The sequence below is a fragment of the Penicillium atrosanguineum genome, assembly GCF_028827265.1.
Source record: "Penicillium atrosanguineum strain IBT 20685 chromosome Unknown utg000003l_segment0_segment0, whole genome shotgun sequence".
In the NCBI taxonomy this organism is placed as follows: domain Eukaryota; kingdom Fungi; phylum Ascomycota; class Eurotiomycetes; order Eurotiales; family Aspergillaceae; genus Penicillium; species Penicillium atrosanguineum.
The window spans coordinates 754,471-773,725 of record NW_026623135.1 but is presented as its reverse complement, the minus strand read 5'-3'; the positions used below and the strand labels follow the sequence as shown (position 1 = coordinate 773,725).

The 19,255-nt window shown below is 49.3% G+C and overlaps 7 protein-coding genes across 7 annotated transcripts; 3 read left to right on the top strand and 4 right to left on the bottom strand.

Annotated features, from left to right (window-relative positions):
- Positions 1-957: 957 nt before the first annotated feature.
- On the bottom strand, positions 958-1,314 carry N7443_003699 (uncharacterized protein; the record flags this gene model as incomplete). Its single annotated transcript, XM_056883755.1, has 1 exon — positions 958-1,314. The coding sequence occupies one exon, from the start codon at positions 1,312-1,314 to the stop codon at positions 958-960; it is 357 nt and encodes a 118-aa protein (XP_056742033.1).
- A 2,695-nt stretch (positions 1,315-4,009) lies between these two features.
- On the top strand, positions 4,010-6,036 carry N7443_003698 (DUF2985 domain-containing protein; the record flags this gene model as incomplete). The annotated part of the gene is made up of 4 exons (XM_056883754.1): positions 4,010-4,661; positions 4,719-5,120; positions 5,181-5,255; positions 5,318-6,036. The coding sequence occupies 4 exons, from the start codon at positions 4,010-4,012 to the stop codon at positions 6,034-6,036; spliced, it is 1,848 nt and encodes a 615-aa protein (XP_056742032.1).
- A 3,025-nt stretch (positions 6,037-9,061) lies between these two features.
- On the top strand, positions 9,062-9,569 carry N7443_003697 (hydrophobin family protein; the record flags this gene model as incomplete). The annotated part of the gene is made up of 2 exons (XM_056883753.1): positions 9,062-9,368; positions 9,421-9,569. The coding sequence occupies 2 exons, from the start codon at positions 9,062-9,064 to the stop codon at positions 9,567-9,569; spliced, it is 456 nt and encodes a 151-aa protein (XP_056742031.1).
- A 430-nt stretch (positions 9,570-9,999) lies between these two features.
- On the bottom strand, positions 10,000-10,597 carry N7443_003696 (thioredoxin family protein; the record flags this gene model as incomplete). Its single annotated transcript, XM_056883752.1, has 3 exons — positions 10,000-10,294; positions 10,368-10,443; positions 10,555-10,597. 3 exons carry the CDS (start codon positions 10,595-10,597, stop codon positions 10,000-10,002), a joined length of 414 nt encoding a protein of 137 aa, XP_056742030.1.
- Positions 10,598-10,746: 149 nt separating this feature from the next.
- On the bottom strand, positions 10,747-11,127 carry N7443_003695 (uncharacterized protein; the record flags this gene model as incomplete). Its single annotated transcript, XM_056883751.1, has 1 exon — positions 10,747-11,127. One exon carries the CDS (start codon positions 11,125-11,127, stop codon positions 10,747-10,749), a length of 381 nt encoding a protein of 126 aa, XP_056742029.1.
- Positions 11,128-12,834: 1,707 nt separating this feature from the next.
- On the top strand, positions 12,835-14,457 carry N7443_003694 (uncharacterized protein; the record flags this gene model as incomplete). Its single annotated transcript, XM_056883750.1, has 1 exon — positions 12,835-14,457. One exon carries the CDS (start codon positions 12,835-12,837, stop codon positions 14,455-14,457), a length of 1,623 nt encoding a protein of 540 aa, XP_056742028.1.
- A 711-nt stretch (positions 14,458-15,168) lies between these two features.
- N7443_003693 (GRAM and VASt domain-containing protein) lies at positions 15,169-19,144 on the bottom strand (the record flags this gene model as incomplete). The annotated part of the gene is made up of 3 exons (XM_056883749.1): positions 15,169-15,893; positions 15,947-18,666; positions 18,735-19,144. 3 exons carry the CDS (start codon positions 19,142-19,144, stop codon positions 15,169-15,171), a joined length of 3,855 nt encoding a protein of 1,284 aa, XP_056742027.1.
- Between the last annotated feature and the right edge of the window lie 111 nt (positions 19,145-19,255).

Genomic DNA, 19,255 nt, shown 5'->3' with positions numbered 1-19,255 from the left:
TTGATGTCATGATGGAGCCCAGAGACCCAGTTTCTTTTAGTTACTATGACATTCGATCCGCAATCTTGTTACCTCACACCTCACTTACAACTCACTGGCTAAATTCTGCAGAAAATCAAAATTCACAATGAGACGTATATATCATTATTCTGCCTGAAGTAACCTGCACCAAATGCGCCAAATGCCACCCTGGTTACATAAGTAGACATAGGTTTGGCAGGGGGATCTTCCACCTCAGTCGGCTCCACTATGACTCGCCGTCCCGTTGATCTTCACGATCCGCCAAACAGAGGCCTTGCCCGATATTACGTACAAAAACTCTGCAATTGTTCAAGATCAGATCTAATTGCTTCCTTGCAGGGTCCTTTTCAATAGAATAAGACAGAAATGTTCCTTGGCCTACCATGATCTACTCTACAATTGTGCAATTCTCAAGAACTCCATACAATGCAGATCGCATACAATACATTCCTTCCAGTAGATCAAAAGATCCCTCCAGCGCTCAAGGGTCACATCTGTGCTTGAATCTTGAAATCCTAGATACAATATTGTTCGATTGTCAAGTGGCCACTCTGACAACCATCCTCAATCTCCGCAACACTTCGTTGGTGCCACCCAGTCTGCAGAGCCAGACTATCATCGTGAATGTTTGAGACGATACTTCAAGCACTTGAGTACACTTCTGGTGTTGATACCACGTTAGACTGGAGACGATGAGCCATTCATTGATTGTAGAGCAGTGATGGTGCACTATTCGAGCTTCATGCGTGATATTACTACGGTCAATCCATTTGAGTACAATGAAGCGGAAGAGTGTCAACTGCAGAAGCAGAAACCAGTCCACGGGTCTATTCCCCGGGCATTGGCAGAGTAATTATATTTGTTGCGGACAAAATACCATAATGGTATAAGTATTAATATCACATGATAGTGGCTTCCGGTGCCATACTTTGTATCTCACTGACCGGAGTGGCCGTTTGTGAGCCCAGGAGCGTCCCCTTCCACATCATCATCATAATCATCATTATTGTCGTCGTCACTCGAATCGGGCCCCGAGTCGGCCAACCAATGGAGTGCTGCATGGACCCGAGATCCATCTTCATCCTCCTCCCCTTCTTCTCCATCTCCCAGTGTTAGCGACGCCAATCGAGCATCCAAAAGCCTTGCCAACCGGGGTAAAAGGGTGTCGATTCTGACATCTCTCAAGACTACACCAAGGGGTGTTTCATCGGTTTGAGCGAAGCTATCCACCCCAGTCTCGATGGGTGTGGTTTGTACTGCGACATCCCTGCTAGGGGAGTTTCCCTGGTCCATTCTGCGTATTCATATAGTTAGTTTACCAGAAAAGGTCCCCATTCTAATCGGACCGTTCATACGTGAAAAGAGGCAAAAATGGCAACGCCACAAAAAGCAATCTCAGCCATCCGGTCCATCCAATGATCGGGGCGGGCCAGGTTCCAAATTGAGCAGGGCGTCGAGGAACAGGAAAACCAGAAAGGCAGAAATCAGGCCTGTGAGAAGGCCAATGAGCCAAGCCAGAACAAAACCGGAGAAGCGCATTATAATAGAACGTGGAGGGGTCAGGCAGAATGCGGTCTTATTGGTTGCGATCGGGAATTCTAAGATCCCAAGAAACTACCGAATATTATCCTCTAAATTTAGAAAATTACTATTGTTCCAATTTCTTAGGTGCTTTTTGATGGAAGGTGCGAATACATGTGAATTTCCTACAGCCGGCTACCTAGGTGATAACCTCAGATGAGTAAGCCTCCAAAGGGGCACGCGGCTTTACGTTCACGACCTGCCAATAGTGTTATTTTGTAAGTCAGCAATCCATGGATGGTACCAGGGCGGATGCCAAAGAGTCATGAAGTATAATGACGACATTGGTATGTATAATTATCTACTATTCCCCTTCAAATTTTCGACTTGGTTGGCATATGTAGTTTTTCAAATATTCGGAATTCAGATCATCCAGATATCAGCAGGTCATATATACTTCACAAGGCACAGTGCGGAAGATGGAAACCGTTCACTAAATAATAGAGAAACTGATCTTATGGTCTGGTGATACTGGGTCTTTACAAGACTTTAGATCATGGATGCAATCCATGAGCACCGAGTTTTCTGGATATCCCGCAACAGAGTTGATGTCAAGTATCCTTGAGCATGATCTTAAGCTTCGACGCATAACTCAACGCGAGGAATGTTTACTTCAAAAAATCCAAGAGCTCCTTGCAAGAGAGACCATACCGCTGCCAGTGGAAACGGAAAGGCTACGGGAGTTGCACCGACGCTTAGGAGTTCTGAAAAAAAATTATTGGACTCACCAGTATAACTGGCTAGTACTTAAGCATCGATTGAAAGGGCCTACTCTACGAGGGTTCATTGAGTGTCGATCAAACCCAAGGTGGTATCTCAGCGATACGCTCCGCCGAAATTGTGCAGAATATGGGGTTTGCTGTGGCCGTGAATGTCAGTGCTGTGGGGACCGGAGCGCATATGCAAACTCCGAACGAAAATTAGGACTTGGCCATTGTACTTTTGAATGTGGATGTTGCTCTGAAGCCCGAGGGGTTGACTTCACATCAAAGGAGAAAAAAAAGCTAGATGCCGGGTGCATTCGCCCGGGTCACCATCTTGACTGCCTTCTCTGTATCCAAACGGTTTCTGTATCGTTCTGGGGATTTGAATATGAAGAGCTTTGCCTTGTCAGAAAATGGAAATGGTGGCTATGTACGAGGATTGCGGTCATGGGCTTTACAATGGTGTTTCTACTACATCAATTGAGTATCTACTCACGTGCTAGAACGGCCTAATGACACATTATATCATCTAGGTCACCGTTTCCGCTTCAATACTGGCATTGCGTCATAATGCTGTCTTCTTTGATGATCCTTATGCGTACCGCTTAGCCGATGGTTACAACGGAATGGCTCAGCACTCGCTAATGGAGAAAAATATTACATGCCATTCGCCTATGGTGCCCGCTTCTGCTTCGGCACAACCTTTGCTTTGGTGCAGATCAAGATGCTAATCGTGTTCATTGTATTTAGGCTCGAACTTCGACAAGATTCAAGTACCGACTGATCGGCGCAGTAAGGATTAGCTTGACACATAAAATGCACTACCGCGGAGACTGCGGTGCGACATCGTCGTCCGGGAAATTGACCTCTTGTTATAGGACCTAGGTCATGATAGAGCGGATCGGCGACACAACAGTAGACCGCGGGTAGCATATCGAGAACTCTAGGTACATAAATATGATTTGCACAGAATGCACACAGTCAAAGATACTTGTTGAGGAAACAGCCTTTTCATACTGCTGAGAACTCCTGCAAACACCGTCGTGACCACCTGAGACACATTCGGATGTTATAATGGGGCTTACAAACTTACAATACATCAACTACCATCTCGGAAGACATTGTAAATGTCGATAGGTTTCTGGTGACCCCGATCGATGTCAGTCCTTGCAGCCCCTTATCTAAATACAGCCAAGCTCAAGCAAAGTGGAGTCGTGGAGTCGTGGAGTCGGCTTATCGATTAGTTCCCACGTTCCCATGCTCTTAATTGTGTTATTTGCCACCAGGAAGTATCACGCCAAGCTTGCTTTGCATGATACCCACTGTAGTACGTAGTACGTACGATGTTGCGAAATGGTCAGTGCGGTGCATTTGCCATGATCGGCTGCAGTGACCCAAGGGCTGGAAAAGATCAGCACGATAGTTACAAGCGCAGACACGGCAGAAACTCCACCTCGTCGTCACTACGAAAACAAGATTCGGCGATGACTAAGGCTCTCCCTCCAAGGGTTTCTATTCCAAAACCAAAGTCTAAGCTTTCTTCAACTTCACAATTTACCCTGTCCACTTTGACTGGACTTTAACTTGGACGTGATTTCACTATTCATGTCTTAGGGGGCTGGGCTTATTGTATCTGTTGGCATTCCTCCAACTGCCCTTCTCTTTCCTTCCCAGCCACCCTTCGCTTCCCCGTCTGACCCGCAATGGATCGGGATCGCATCGAGCCCGTCCACTCTGGGGCACCGGAGTCGCAATCAACCGAACCCTTTCCTGAGTCTTCATCCGTGTCTCCTAGGAGGCCACCGCTAGCAACTCTTCATACTCACGGCGATTCGAATCGTGCACGTCGCCCCAGTATCCGGCTCTCGCGCTTAGGTTCCTTCTCCTCCTTGGACACGGTCAACTCGCAGCAACCGGAACAACAACCCGGGCTCTCCGCCGCTCACCACCCGACCATACAATCTCCTGTCGCCGAAGAAGATGAGTCTGTCCACGGTCGCCGACGCAGCAGCTCTGAGCCGCGCCCAGGGCGATGGTCATCCCCACCAAACACCCTTCCGCAGGTGGCAACTCCTATCCGGATGATGCCACTATCGGAAGAATCATCTCCGATGCCACTCACCCCAATGAGCGTAGGTGAACAGCATGCTCCCGAGCATCTCGAGCCGCCGCCTCCGGTCGCGCAACGACCAGGTTCTCGGAATCTGCTGCGACGCACTAGTCAAGCGGCACTCAATCGCTTCTCCCGTAATCGAGCATCAACCGTATCAGGAGCACCCCCGACGCTGGCCACGCAAGAGGAACAACGCAGGAACGAGTATGCGCCCCAAGTGGTGGACGTACTGGACGTTATCGGTAAGCCCCGTTCGATAAGGCAGTGGCTCAAGACACTAACTCTCTCACCCATACTAGATCCTGAGGTTTCTGCGCTGTCTACCCTCACGAATGTTCAGAACTCGCTGTTTGTGCCCAACCTGGGTGGCTGGATTAACCGCATGCCCACCTACACGCTCACGCGACACCCGCCTTCTTCGGATGAAGAACAGGCGACCACAACGGACGAAGCTGACGCTGAGATGTCCGAGGACAGTAAACTCCAGCAACGGCCAACATTGGATCAACTTCGTCCGTTTACGAGTATGTCTTCCGTACTGCCGGGTCCTCGCTACGCAGTTTTGCCTGAAGGCCATGGGCTCGAGGGATGGACACGGGAAGACTTTATGGAGCTCAATGATCATGTTCGACACATGCTGCATTCTCGTCGCTCCAAGTTCAAGCGGTCAATGAAGGGCTTTGGACAATATATCCGAAAGCGTATGCTCCACTGTCCTCACATGCTCCGAATCTTGCTAATTTAATTGATTGGCTGTACAGCACTGGGATTCCTCGTCACTCTTTATGCAACCCTGATCACTCTGTTCGGCCTCGCATGGGTGCTTTTCTTGATCGGTACGAGTCTTATTGACGATGAACCCATCCTACTAGGGGCACCTACTGACTTCTTCATTTAGGCTGGATCAACGTCGGCGGAAGGCAATCCTACCTCATCAACATCATCGACAACGTTCTGGTCGCACTCTTCGCCATCATGGGTGATGGATTGGCTCCCTTCCGAGCTGTAGATACCTATCACATGTGTTTCATCGCGCATTACACCTTTTTGACTTGGAAGATCCGCCGCAAGAAGGCGCTCCCCAATCTGAAGGACAAAAACGATCTCCCCGAACAGAAAGAGAAGGACGTGGACGTCGAGTTTGGAGACACGCCCAAAGAGGACGAGTACGAATTCTCTGTTCTCGACGCTCGTCAGCAGCTGCGCTTGGCGCACCACCAGACCAAGTTTGCTAAGTCTCATACGTTCTACAAACCCCACGAAACTATGACCCACCATGCTTTCCCCATGCAGCTACTCATCGCAATTGTTGTCATCCTCGACTGTCATTCGATTCTCCAGATGGCTCTGGGTGCCTGCACATGGAGTATGGAAAACCCAGGGCAGCGACCATTTGCTTTGACCACCGTCATCCTTTGCTGCTCCATCACTTGCAATATCACAGGTGGTGTGATGATCATGATCGGTGATCGACGAACCCGAAAGAAGGAGGTTGTGGAACGACTTTTCCGACAGCAATTGACTGAGGAAGCCATGAAGAAGATGGAGAAGAAGAAGGTCAAGGAGGAGCGCAAGAGTATGCAGCTGGACCGCCCCGAGCCGTTCCCTGATTCTTAAGCACTTTCCTATAATATGCATCTTTCCATGACCGTTCCACGACCGTCACGAATCTTTGCGTCGAGGACATTGCTCATTGTACATGCGAGTTCAATATCGTTTCCCCCTTGTACAGTCTTCAAAGGTGGCCCATACTTTCATCTCTTGGTCAGTCAGGTTATGCAGAGCTTCGGCGTTGTTGGTGGCGTTGTTCAACCATTGTTTTTGAAAGCGTTTCAACCCTTGCAATATTGCTTTTAATGCTTATTTTCTACTATGATTCCCCTCAGCGGTCAAGATCTGACCGGACCGATTCATGTTCACGATTTGGATTGCTTGTTCTCTTGAAAATTATTGGAAGCATTTGCTGCATCAAGAGATAGACGAGACTTATAGATCTTTTTACTGAAATCAACTTCATTTGCAATTCAAATCATCGATCAGTGTACCATAATCCCATTTAATCACTATGCATAGATTGAAGCTCTGACTGAAAAGCATGAAGGGTCTTCGACAGTTATCATAACCCCTTGCCAACTCACAACGCCAGCCAAGAGACCAGACCGAACAGTAACCACCCCTTTTCTCCCCACCCCGCTTCCAGAAACCCTCGTCTCCATCTTCTCAACTTTTCCGCACGCGACAGTCAACATCGCCTCAATAGGCCTACTCAACAACGCCACATACTTCATCGCCCGCACAGTCCCCGTTCCAGGAGCCACAGCCAATCGTGAACCGAAAGCTGCATAGTCCTTGAATGATGCGAATCGAGTCGCGATAGATTCCCAACGCCTGCAGTAGAGTCCGCGTACTCTGTTCCGTGATAGGAGGATAGGAGGGTGTAAGCATGGTAGGGGTTGGTGTAGCCGTCTGTAGCGCCAAGAATACACTATTTCTAGATACATTGGCGAGTGGTGTGATATTTGATTTTGTTCTTGAGAATTAAAGTGGTGGTGTTGATTGAATACACTTGTTTGTGATGGATTCAATGCTCATAGTAGACTTGAATAAGGTATTCTCATATCATTACAGGACATATACAGACCTCTGATCTTGGCTACGGGCAGACTCAGTCGTCATCCTTATGCTCTAGTTCATCCACGTTCAATATTCAAAGCTTCTCGTAAACTTGGCTAAGGCGGGCGCGCTATTCCATATACGGTTAGAGCATGTGCAACAAGGACGCTTAATTGAGTAACGGGCTAAATTCATCGCCCGCACGAGCTTAGATACGACTCAGCATCATGCTCAGAGCTTACGCAACATGCAGATGATGCATATCTCGGGCTTGAGATGCAATTGTACTCTTTTTTTTTTTTTTTTTCTCACAGCCGTATAGGTTGTTTTGTCTCATCATCTCTCGAGGTCCCTGGAAAAAGGCTGATATATATTCTACACTACAATCATATTCATAGAGTATCACCACTATTTCCCAAACATCAAACTTTTTACATGACGGATCCGATATTTATCACCTAAGTGATTGAGAGCATACATATCCACAGCCTGGATTTGGCGATAGTATTTAAAGGAGGCTCTTATTGTAGAAGAGCGACAGGACAATACTACACGGTACTCCTAATGCGGCTAGCGTATTTCCTATTTAGGTTTTTTGTCTTGAATCGCACCTATCGCAAGTTAGGTCCTAAGCCAGCTATCTTGCTGGCAACTTCGATGGGTTTTATTTTGATTCAATATTCGCATCTAGTGCACGGGAAAGAGTAAGTCGGAAGTTTACATTGTAGCATACCCGTTCGGAGCTGAGTCCTGACTCGACTACAGATACGGCGATCAAGGGGTTGTCCCTAGAATTACAATCTCCATTCAGTTGACTACCATATGGTATCCTCATCACATATCTCTAAAAAAATGAACTGTTCAAGTTCTTGGTTGTAGAAATTGCAAGTAATCTTAGACTCCTTCATTTCCCTCATGGTTAATCGACTATGGTGGTTATAACATGTGCTCCGCCGCAGATGATAAAGTCCGCAGGGTGACCATCCATTCTTTCCTTGTGAAGACGGATCTTACAATCCGTATCTAGGAGATATAATGTGCAGATCTTATCGGTCGCCCATCGTAACCGGGAGGCATTCTGATCCAGTCCGGCCCAAGGATGATCGACAGGGCGCGGGCACCGCTGAATGCCCTTCAAGTGGATTTCGAGTGGGTTTATTTAAGATCTCGATCGAACTTCTGATCGATCCACAGTCCTGGGTAGGGTCACGACTCAGGGCTTAGTATCTGCACTAATATTTCGGGATTTAAATTGACTCATTTCTGGTATGTATTAAACCGGAACCACAAGCCAAGATGAGATCCATATATTCCGAGAAAGAGATTGTAAAATTTCTCCGAAGCCACTGAGGTACCTTGCGCCACCAAGCTGCGCCTGTAAGCCACCAGTGAGAGTGAGACGACGTCAGCTCCGGTGGGAGGTTTGGTGTGGTTAGAGCATTCTTTACACGTTGCTTAGGAAGTCCACATGTCAGGACCCTGATTGCTTATTCTAGAACAGTGGCATCCCTAGAAGGAATTGAGTTCCAAAGTACAAGCCTTAGTCCATTAGTTCACTAGGGCTCGATCTACCAATGAATGTGATGTAGTCAGTGAATGGGACGTTATGAAGATTAATCATTTCTGTAGGGTAGCTTCCGTAGATACCACCCGTAGGGTTTGGAATGCAGGGCCCAGTCATTTTCAGGAGTAAAGGGGCCTTCTGATTGAACAGTAAATTCCGGAGTAAATTGTCAACCAATGAAGGGGTCCAGAAAACTAGAAGCTCAAGCAAGTGTGGCTCCTGCCCCCTTACGGATGGCATTCCGAAGACCAAGAAATGGCAGTAATGTTTTTGGATATCGAGCCAAAAGGTCACAGCAAACACTGACCCAAACAATCGGATTCCTAGAGATAAAAGGCGTGACCTCGGGGGTCTTCTGCTTTCTCATCACACACTTCTCCATCCTCCTCTTCTCTACCATCCAGTTCCTACAAAACTCTTTTTGATCTTTTATTAAAGATTTTAATCTTTAATCCTACCTTCAAGATGCAGTTCTCTCTGACCGCTATTACCCTCGCTCTCGCCTCCGTGGCTGTTGCTATGCCCACTCTGGAGAGCCAGAACTCCGCCGATGTTCGCTTCAAGGTCCCCAAGGGCATGACCGTGAAGGAGGCCCAGTCCAAGTGTGGTGACCAGGCTCAGCTCTCTTGCTGTAACAAGGCTGTCTACGCTGGTGACACCACTGATGTCAACTCTGGCATTGGTGCTGGCCTCCTCTCCAACCTCATCGGTACCGGCTCCGGTGCTGATGGTGCTGGTATCTTCGACCAGTGCTCCAAGCTGGACGTCCAGAGTCAGTATTCTCCAACATCCTTATCAATGGCCATGAAACTAACAATCCACAGTCCCCATTTTGATCGCTGTCCCCATCCAGGACCTGCTCGACCAGCGTTGCAAGCAGAACGTGGCCTGCTGTGCCAGCTCTCCCTCCACCGCCTCCAGCGATCTGGTCGGCGCCGGCCTTCCCTGTGTTGCCCTCGGCTCCATCCTATAAGCTCTTTGCTTCGAGTCTTTGGTTTTCTGGGGGTTGGAAGTGTCCTGTGATATACCTAATGTTCGATTTCTTCTTGTCCGTTTTGTGAGATTGTTTTCTTTTGTGCTCGCTCATAGAAGTAATGATATCTCCGCTTAATACATAATTTCTTTTCCAAAATCTTGTGCATCGTAGCATTTTCAGTGTGGCTTTTCGAATCGGGATCTTCAATTGAAGAAAGGTACGTTGCTTCTATGCCTCCCTCTTCTACTTTATGGACTGCCCTGGACCAACACCTTTTCATGCGATGGGTCATACATACTTAGTCTTGAACAGCGTTCAAGCAAAATCGATCCCAGACAGACGGGAAAGGTCATGTTTGTTCTTCGTATTATGAATGGGGCGACATTACCCTCCTGACTACCTCCAATTCTCCTTGCAATGGTATAAATTATGCAGCAAGACTTTTAATGCCCGCCTCCAGGGCACCAACATTGGCACCACGCACCCGCTGACCAACTTCCTTGCCATCCTTCAAGAAAACAAAGGTAGGCATAGCAGTAACCTGGAACTGCGATGCAACCTCACGCATCTTATCAACATCGACCTGAATAAAGCGCACATTCGTGTATTTCTCGCTCAGCTCGCCGACCTTGGGGCCCACAGCGCGGCAGGGTCCACACCAGGTAGCATAGAAGTCCACGACGGTAGGACCTTCGGAGGTGAGGGCCTTGAAAATGGCGAGGCTGTCCGTGCGTCGTGTTAGACTTCGATTGTCCCCATCCTATCATCTCGGCTCCTGGTACGGGGTTTACTGACTTGTCAATGTTGGCTACCTTTCCGTGCGACATCATGGGCTTCGAGGCGTCGCGGCGCGCTTGGAATACTCGGAAGGCTGCAGGTGGGTGTTAGGGTTGTTTTAGACTGAGAGTGCTCTATACTACTCGGAAGAGTAGGGGTATTGCTGCGTTTGCCGTTCGGAGCGGTGACACAGGGCGGTTCTTACCAATAAAGAGTACAGTGATGATCAGGATAGTCGAGAGCTCCATCGTGGGTTGTTTGGGGAAGATTGCGGGCGCCGGTGGAGTCCGATGTTTCTCATAGCACGTGATCTACATGAAGTATACAACTCTACTCAAAAGAAAACATTCGGGAGAAAATGAAAGAGATGATGGATTTGTCAAACGAACGACTATTGCTACGGCTGAATCCACTTATAACTTTCATCTATGAGCCGCTTCACCAATTCCGGTCGATCCGTGCCGGGTAGATCTCTACTGACCTGGAAACCCTTAGATGCTACTTGCCAGGCAATACACCTATAACTGGGCCGATAAGCCTCCACGTCGAGCCTGGCAGGAGGTGAATTCATAGGATGAACAGGTGCAATGGTGTCCCTCTCAAACATGGCATCCAAGCTCAACATCTTCCACTCCCCATTGACCTTTTCCAGTCTGGAGATGAATCGGGCGAATGGTGTGCAGTCGTACTCATTTCCTGCGAGCTTGAATCGGGCATTGATGCTTCCAGTAGACTCTGCAAGGGATTTTTCATTGCTGCTGTTGAAATGGACGAGCATGAGGCAAATCGTGAGGATGTTGTTCCCCTTGCGCTAGCTTTTTTGAACCGGCTACGAGGCCGTCCACACTTCCTTCGAACCCAATCGATGGGATAAGTCAGATTTGAATATCACGTTGATAATTACAATTCCCTTACCAGGTGATTTTGATTGCTGTTTTCGACGCATCGGGATGGTAGGAATTGCGTAGGTTCTGCCATTGCGCAGCGTCCCTGTAGTATCTCTCTCGAGTAAGAAGAGATTTGATTTGCAGTTCGGCAGACTGCTCCTATAAATTGGTGTCCATACTATAGCAGAAAAAAGTGATGTCAGGGAAAGAGTTTCTGAGACTTGGGAAAACTGGGTAAAGTCTGGGAAATGATCCGATCTACTTAATATAGTTACTGTACTCCACGCGGGACCTACCGTTAGCGGGTCTCAGGAAGGCTCTCTATAGGACCCACCGGGTACACATCGGTGTTAAAGGTGGTAGAGTGATGAGCTTAGGATGGGGAAAAAAAACCGATGTAGTTATTATGTTATGCATATTAATCGTTAGCATACCCTGCCCAGGCATAGCGAGCAATCAAAAACGCCAAACTAGCGAGACTTCGGTCCCCATACATAGGCAATATGTAGAGCAAGACTGTAAGGATCCCAACCTAGCTTCTTCTCATCACCAATATAACAGTCCGGTTGGTATAACTTTCGATCCTTCGAGCTAGTCGAGAAATACCGCATGTGATAGCAATACTTGCATTGAATAGTGCAATGGCCCCAACGCTTCATTGGATTGGCCGGGAGTGAATTCTCACAATAGTGAAATTCTCTTCCACAGCAGCCACTCCGGTTGGTACAGTCCATCCGGAGTCAAAAATCTGTCAAATGCCACCGAAGATCCCGCTGAACGCAATCATAAGCGCGTTTCGCCGGCTCCGAGGGACATACCGTCTCTAGAGATAGATGTGCTCTCTCCAATCTCCAATATTGTTCATTCAACGCACCTAAGTCTTTAGTGTAGCAGAAGAGCTCCACATTAGTTGCGCCTGGATCTGAAGATACTTATATCGCGTTTCGTGCGGCATCTTGTGCGCGGTTGTAGAGGTGAAGTTGATTGACGTCCTTAATTCACCTGAGCACATTACTATGTCATTAATTGGGAGGTCGTCATCAACCGACCAGGTTTCAGGAACTACCATGAAATGCCGTCAGACTGTGATTTCCAGGCTTGACCGTGCTCCTAGTCGGGATCGGGTGATGGCACCATCACGTCGGCATTTGGAACCAAGGATCTGTAGTATATTATGCTACATTGGGAAGTCGCCCAAGTGCTCATTGTCGGTGTTATGAAAGTCACTTGATACATCTGATTCATGCACCAATATGGAATTAAGCATTACAGGCTGAAACAGCCCTGTGGAGCTTGGCCTACTTTAATTCGACACTGATTTCACCGTGCGAGGAATGATTTGAGATCAAACTTGATGGGAGCAAGGGCCTTATCAGCCACTCGGGGCTATCGATGCCTCCTATTGGATAGTATATATGGCTGGCATTTTTGATGATCCATCTGGAAATGTAGGCGCTTCTCTGGTATGCAGGCAGAACACTGAGACTACGAGGGGTATTATAAGCCCCAGCTTTGGTCTGCAGATCAAATGGAAACTAAGGTCTTCCAACTATACCAGAACTGAGTCCTGCAATAATTCCACCTATAAGATTTTCACCATGCGGGCCTCTTATGCAGAGTCCGAGCATGACATCGACATCGTTGAACCTCCAGTCATTCGCGCTGATGGGAAACATTCTATCTCGACAGGGGCTATGCTCAGATTGTCTCTATGGGTCTCTTTTTCAGCGTGGATCGCGAACTTTGATAATGGATACGTCGGCGTCGTGTTGATCATGCCTTCCTATCAAAGGGCATTTGGAACGTGCACTGAACTATTGAACCCGATGACCAACAAACCTGTCGACCACTGTTTGCTCACTCCCCTTCAACAATCACTGTGCATCAGCTTGAATTTCCTATTCATTGGGATAGGAGGCGGTGTTTCGGGCATCTCAGGCAGATACACCGGTCGCCGGGGCGCCATCCAGATCGGCTGCATGCTTGCTATCATCGGTGCTGCTGGAATGCTGGGCACAGGAGGAAGAGGAACTGGCAGTTTCGTGCACTACATGGTTTGCAGGTGTATCAGCGCCATTGGGATCGGTCAACTCATCTCGGCGAGTGTTACCTACGGTTCAGAGTGCATCGATGCTAGCAAGCGCGGCATTTCCCTGGCGCTCTACAATGTCGGGCTTGCCTTGGGCAATGTTGCTTCAGGCGCGGTGTGTGCGGGCTCTACTCAGTTTGAGCCACGAAACAACTGGCAGTGGAAGACACCTATTCTATGCCAGATTCCGTTGGGAATCATTTTGGGTGCGGGCATCCTCATGTTCCCCGAGTCTCCACGATGGATTTTGAACAACGATAATACGAAAGAAGATGAAGCACGAAAGGCTTTCAGCATTTTGTATCGCATCCCTGCAGATTCTCCTGAGATTACGGTCCAGATTGAAGACATCATGTCTCATATCAAAGAGGAGCGAGCTGCCGCGGCAACTAACTCATGGTTTGAGATCTACAAGTCGAGTCAAATCCGCCGAACATTAGCCTCTGCCTTGATCATGGTTGGGCTATCTATTACTGGAATCCAGTTCGTGCAGCCATATGCAACTACCTTCCTGAAGGGTGTCGGTATCAGCAACCCATTCCTCATCAACGTGATAATCGGGTTATGCATTCTGGCCGGAGCCTTGATCGGGCCACTTGTTGTGGAATATGCCGGACGACGAGTTGCCATTTTGACTGGCTACAGTGCTATGGCAACATGCATGCTCATTCTATCTTCAATCAACACAGCACTAGGAAGTGACGACCAGATTGCAAAGATGGTCGTTGTAATTTTGCTCTGTCTATGGGCCTTTATATTCGGCGGAACTATTGCACCGAGTGCCGGCCTGGCTTCGGTGGAAATGCACAGCGTTGCACTTCGCACATACGGTCAAGCGAATACCATCTTCTTCTACGGCCTTTTCTCTTTCGGTGCGACTTTTTGGACGCCTTACATGCTGGATCCGGATTACGGTAACATGGGACCGAATGTTGGATACTTTTACGCTGGCGTGACTATCATCATTGCCATCTTGGTATTCGTGCTTGTACCCGAGACTGCTACACTGTCTTTGGAGCAGATCGACGATCTTTTCTACTCGGGTGTGAAGCCGTGGAAAACATCCCGGGCTGGGAATCAGGAAATCACGCGGCAGATGATTCAAGAGAAGGACCAGGAGATGAAGAAGTAAATAATGTAAATATTCTGCAAGGGAAACTGCTATAGCTGTTTGCTTAATTGTCCATTGTGTTGGATTATGAATGGAACAGACAGTATATACGAAAATCATTATACCCAGCCAATGACGACCTTGGAAGCGAAGGGAGCACTTACCAAGTAGCCCAACTAGGTGGACGGAATACGCGAGTAGAAAGATATTGAATAAATCTAAATACCTTTTGCGGGTATTGAATATCAACAACGGAATCCATTCGAGAACAAGAACTGCACCGGCGCTTAAAAGGTGTCCAGACCTAAAAGCTCAACTCAGGACGCTGGGTAACAAGAAAATTTTGGATAGAACTATACAAACACCACTAGAAGAGACGCGCTCGAACAAACAGAGAGAAAAGGAAGCCGGCTCGTGTAGCCCGGTATAGACACAGCAGTTGCCGCTCATGTACATGCAAAGAGAAAACTTGCTCCTGCACTGACAGGTGGAGGTGTCAAGCGAAAGGAGTGTAGTGAGGTGGGATTATGTGAGAAGGAGAGGAAGGGACTTGCCCAAAGAGGAAAGGAAGTAGACAGAATTGGAAAGGAATTTGGAGTAGGGAGCGATGTGCTCTCGTAGTCGAGACAGGGGGCATGAAAGGGAAACGGAATGCAAGGCGCTTCACGTTGGTAGACGGGGTTTGGTGAAGTTGGGTAATGAGGCGCGCATGGCACCGGAGTTCAGTTGATCTCATAGCTCGGTTCGGACAGGCTCGCCTTCGGGAGCCGGTTGCACCTTGCGCTTGTTCATTATTTCTTCAAGAATATCGAGACGTTGGCGAGTTGTCCGAATAGCGTGATCCATGTCTCGGTCCGAGGCCTTTTCCTCGCGAAGTCGATCAATAAGATTCAGCTCATCAGCCACATTGACTTGTGAAGCCTTGCGAGTTGGGTGAGCCTCTGGCATACGGTGATGCAGAGTGGGGAAGACCATGCCGTCCATGCCGACTCGGTCTTCCAGCCAGTTCCACAGCTCACTCTCCTCACGACGCCACATTTCGTCGTAAGCGGCCAAGCGCTGAGGCAGACTGAGACCAGGAAGGCCAGTACCGCGAGACAGCGTGGATGAAGCAGACGGTGCCCGGAAGAACGCCATATAGAGTAGAAGACCGATGATGAGAATCACGACATTTCCACTCCAAAGCGGCTTAAGCATGCTGGTAACAGGCTCCAAAATCGCGCGAATCGGTTCGAAGAGACCCCAGGACTCGGCCTGTCCTGAGCTGGAATCCGTAGATTTTTTGTGCCCAGCCGCCTCAGACGCATCACGAACAGCAGGATCACCCTTCTTGCGACGACCCTTGCCTCGCCCAGCGCCAGCGGTGCGCCCACGAGGAACAACACCCATCTTCAGAGACTTGACCAGGTCGTTACCGAATGCCGTCTGGCCGTCAATTGCACCTTTCTCAATAGGACCTGCACAGCGTTAGCGTAATGTCCTCATATCTAAGATCTCTAGATTTACATACCTTTCAACCAGCTCTTCCCCGACCACTCTATCGTACACGTCATAAGGAAGCGAGTTTGGTTGCCAGGGGCCCACGTAAAGAGGTACTTGGTTTTTGTGGCAAAGACATTACCACTGGGCACATCGGGGGTCTGGGTGCTCAGCGTGACAAGGACTGCCTTCTCCAAGTCCAAAAAGTCGAGGTTCTCAGTACTGATACACTTGGTCTGCTTGGGACCGATTGCGCCGTTGAGAGGCTTGATGTAGGAATACTTTCTGGTGGGGCTTTCGTTGGTCAGGCCCTTAGCCGTTCCTTCAAACTGAAGCTCGCCAGATTTTTGATTGTCCACGAGGAATTTGGTCATGAACTCTCCCGATGCAGGTCCAAAGACTAAGGAGTAGAGCTTTCCAAGTGGGGCAGGAATGTTTTCATCCTTGATAATCTTATCATATGAACCACCGGGTTCCGTATATTCAGTGGGCCCGTGTGTGGCCGGCCCAGGGAAGTCGGGTTCCTTGGAAGCCGCCGATTTGTCGCCATTCTTGGTATCGCCGTTACCTGGCCCGGCCCCGGGGATCGTTGCATTGGTAGACAAGCCTGAGGTTTGGCGGCTAAGACCTGTTCGGCCAGGCAATGACCTATCACTAGCGTTGGCGCTGGGCCCTGCCTCGAAGAAGCTGTCGGCAGCGTCGCCTTCTTCATCCTCATCGTAAACCTCGTCTTCATCAGAAATGACGCTTTCAGAGTCACTCTCACCATCTCCAACCTTCTCAGTCTTATCACCAGTTGAGTTGGTGACCCGGGTTCCATTCACGGAGCTTTTGACAGACGGGTGATTGATCTTCCAAATGTTAACCATCAGATCATATGTAGATTCACGGCTAAGCAGACTGCGGAAGGTGTGTCGAGCGTGCAATGTCTGAATGGCAATCGCATTGGGGAAAACCATTGCAGTGTTCTCTTTCTCGATGGCGACAACCTCATCAAAACTGATGACAAGAGTAGTTACCCATCCCAGGATATTACTGGAGAAGCAAATATGACCTTCGGAGACGTAGATACGGCCAGCGAGAATGATCTCGCGCTGTAACGCGCAGCTGTAGTCTTCAATCAAATAGTCATCCTCTGGGACACTTCGGAACAGCTGGTGAAAGTCTCGGTTGCGCTTCTTACTCGCCACAGCGAAGCCGGTCAGCCGAGGTACGCTTGAATTGACACCAGGAGCACCGAGAGCTAGGGCACTGGCTCCAGCTCCGATAGCACCAATTGTCGAGGCAGTGGCCCCAGAAGAACCACGGTGGCGTCGCGCAAGTCGACTGCGCACACTTCCACTTCGCTTGATGCCGCTGCCAAAATCACCGTCAACGATACTGCCAGTGGGAGGAGTATGATCCCCAGTCATAATGCCGTCTTTAGGGATAGAAACGGTAGACTGAGTATCCAAGACATCCTCGCCAGGAGACCCGATAGAGGGGAAATCACTGGGCTTTTCATAGGCCAGGTTAACTGCGCGTGTTGCACGCTGGTCCTCAAGCTTCGCAGAATCCTCATCTCGCCGCTGGACTGCTGCATTCTTCCGCTTGTCAGCTGGGGTCGCTGGAGGCTTAGTGACAACTACACCATCAGTAGTAGAAATCACCTCTCCGGGCGGCGCATCAATGTCCAGATGACTGAAATTCAGATCACCAGCCCCCAGGGTCTGCAAAGCTGAAGGCTTCCCGTCTTCGCCTTTACTCGCGTCGGAGTTCCTATCAAGACCTTCGAAAGAGCCGTCGCCGTCTTCTTCAAACTCAGCAGGTACGGCGGAAGAGATAGTGCGGCTTCTTTGTTGGTTGTTGAGGGTATTGCTAATTGAGGATGCGGCGTTTTGTGCGACAGAGAACACCGATGAAAAGAAACCACTTTGTTGACTGGGTGAACTCTTGAGGGACTTTCCTTCGTCCAGCGGGCTCAATGCCGTGACATTTGATAACTTGCTCGGGCCATGAGCTGCAGAAGCAGACCGTACTCGCCGATGTGAGATCATATTTCCAGAGGGACTCACAGTAGTGACCCCCGGAGGAGATGATATGGAATTCCGAGATGTGATTGATTCTGGGGAGTCCGTTACTCCACCGCCTAGTATTTGGGGGTTAAGTGGCCGGTGTTCGGTCGGGGTGGGCGGGGTTACGGTCGTGGCTGGGGCTGGGATGGCTGTATGCGGAGGCGTGTTCGGTAGGGGGCTTGCTTCCAGGGAACGAGGTTTACTCTCTGTCAAGTCCGTACGAATTGGAGCCGGCAGGGGCGGAGGAGCTTCACCTGGAGCTGCCTGAGCCCGTTTCGATGAGAGACTACTGCGTCTGCTTCCAAATATACTCCGTTTGTCCTTGCTACCAGATTTTGAGGATGCTCGGTCTGCGTCGTCGCTTGCAGTCGTGCTTGCAGTCGGGCTTGCGCTTTTCTCACTTTTCTTATCGGAGCTAAAGGCATCTTTGAAACGCCGCCCCGGTGATGGCGAAGCACTGCGGCGTTTGCTATTGCCGGCCGGGACATCCAAGGTCATACTTGATTGAATGCCTTGCCTCGGGGGATCATCGCTAGTAGCCGATTCGGATCCAGTCACACTTGGGCCGCTCACAGCTGATTCGACGTCGGCTTGAAAGCCTTCAGATTCGGGGGCGTCCGCGGATGACGTCTTAATGAGGGGAGAGGAGGAGGTATAGAATCCCGTATGGGAGTTGTGAGAGGTGAGAGGCGGAGTCCTATGTAGGAAATGTGTTAGTGAGATTCTTGAGACGATAGGAACGGGGCAGCAGGGGGTTCGGCGTACCTTTCGGGCTCGGAATCGTCGGTCAACAAGTTGATGACTTCGCTTTCCGGCGGGGCTGAGCTATCGTTGGATGAAGGTAGGGTGGAATTGCCATCACGGGAATCATTCGACCGGCTCATCTGAAGATCCTCTTCAGTCAGAATTTCCGGTACAGGTGGCGCATCTGCAGGTGTCTTGTCGTTCTTCTTCCGCCTCCGTCGCGCTTTGAGGAGCTTGGAGATGCCGCTAGGTCCAGCCTTAGCAGAATCTGGGACTTCCCCAGTTGAAGTTTTAGGTCGTTCGAAGCTAGAAGCATTGGATGAACGGCCGTTACTCCGACCTGAGTTATCCATTGCTTCTGAATCTGCAGAGACTGTCCAGGCGCGACGTGACCTGGTGCCCTGGAGGCTGGAGGTTTCGGAGTCGGCCATGGCAGAGGTGAGCCCAGATAGGCTATGAACAGTTGGGGATTAAACCAAAAGAGGGAAGCAGATCAATCAGCTGCATAACCCCGTCAATGGGAGTTGCATTGCGGAATAATA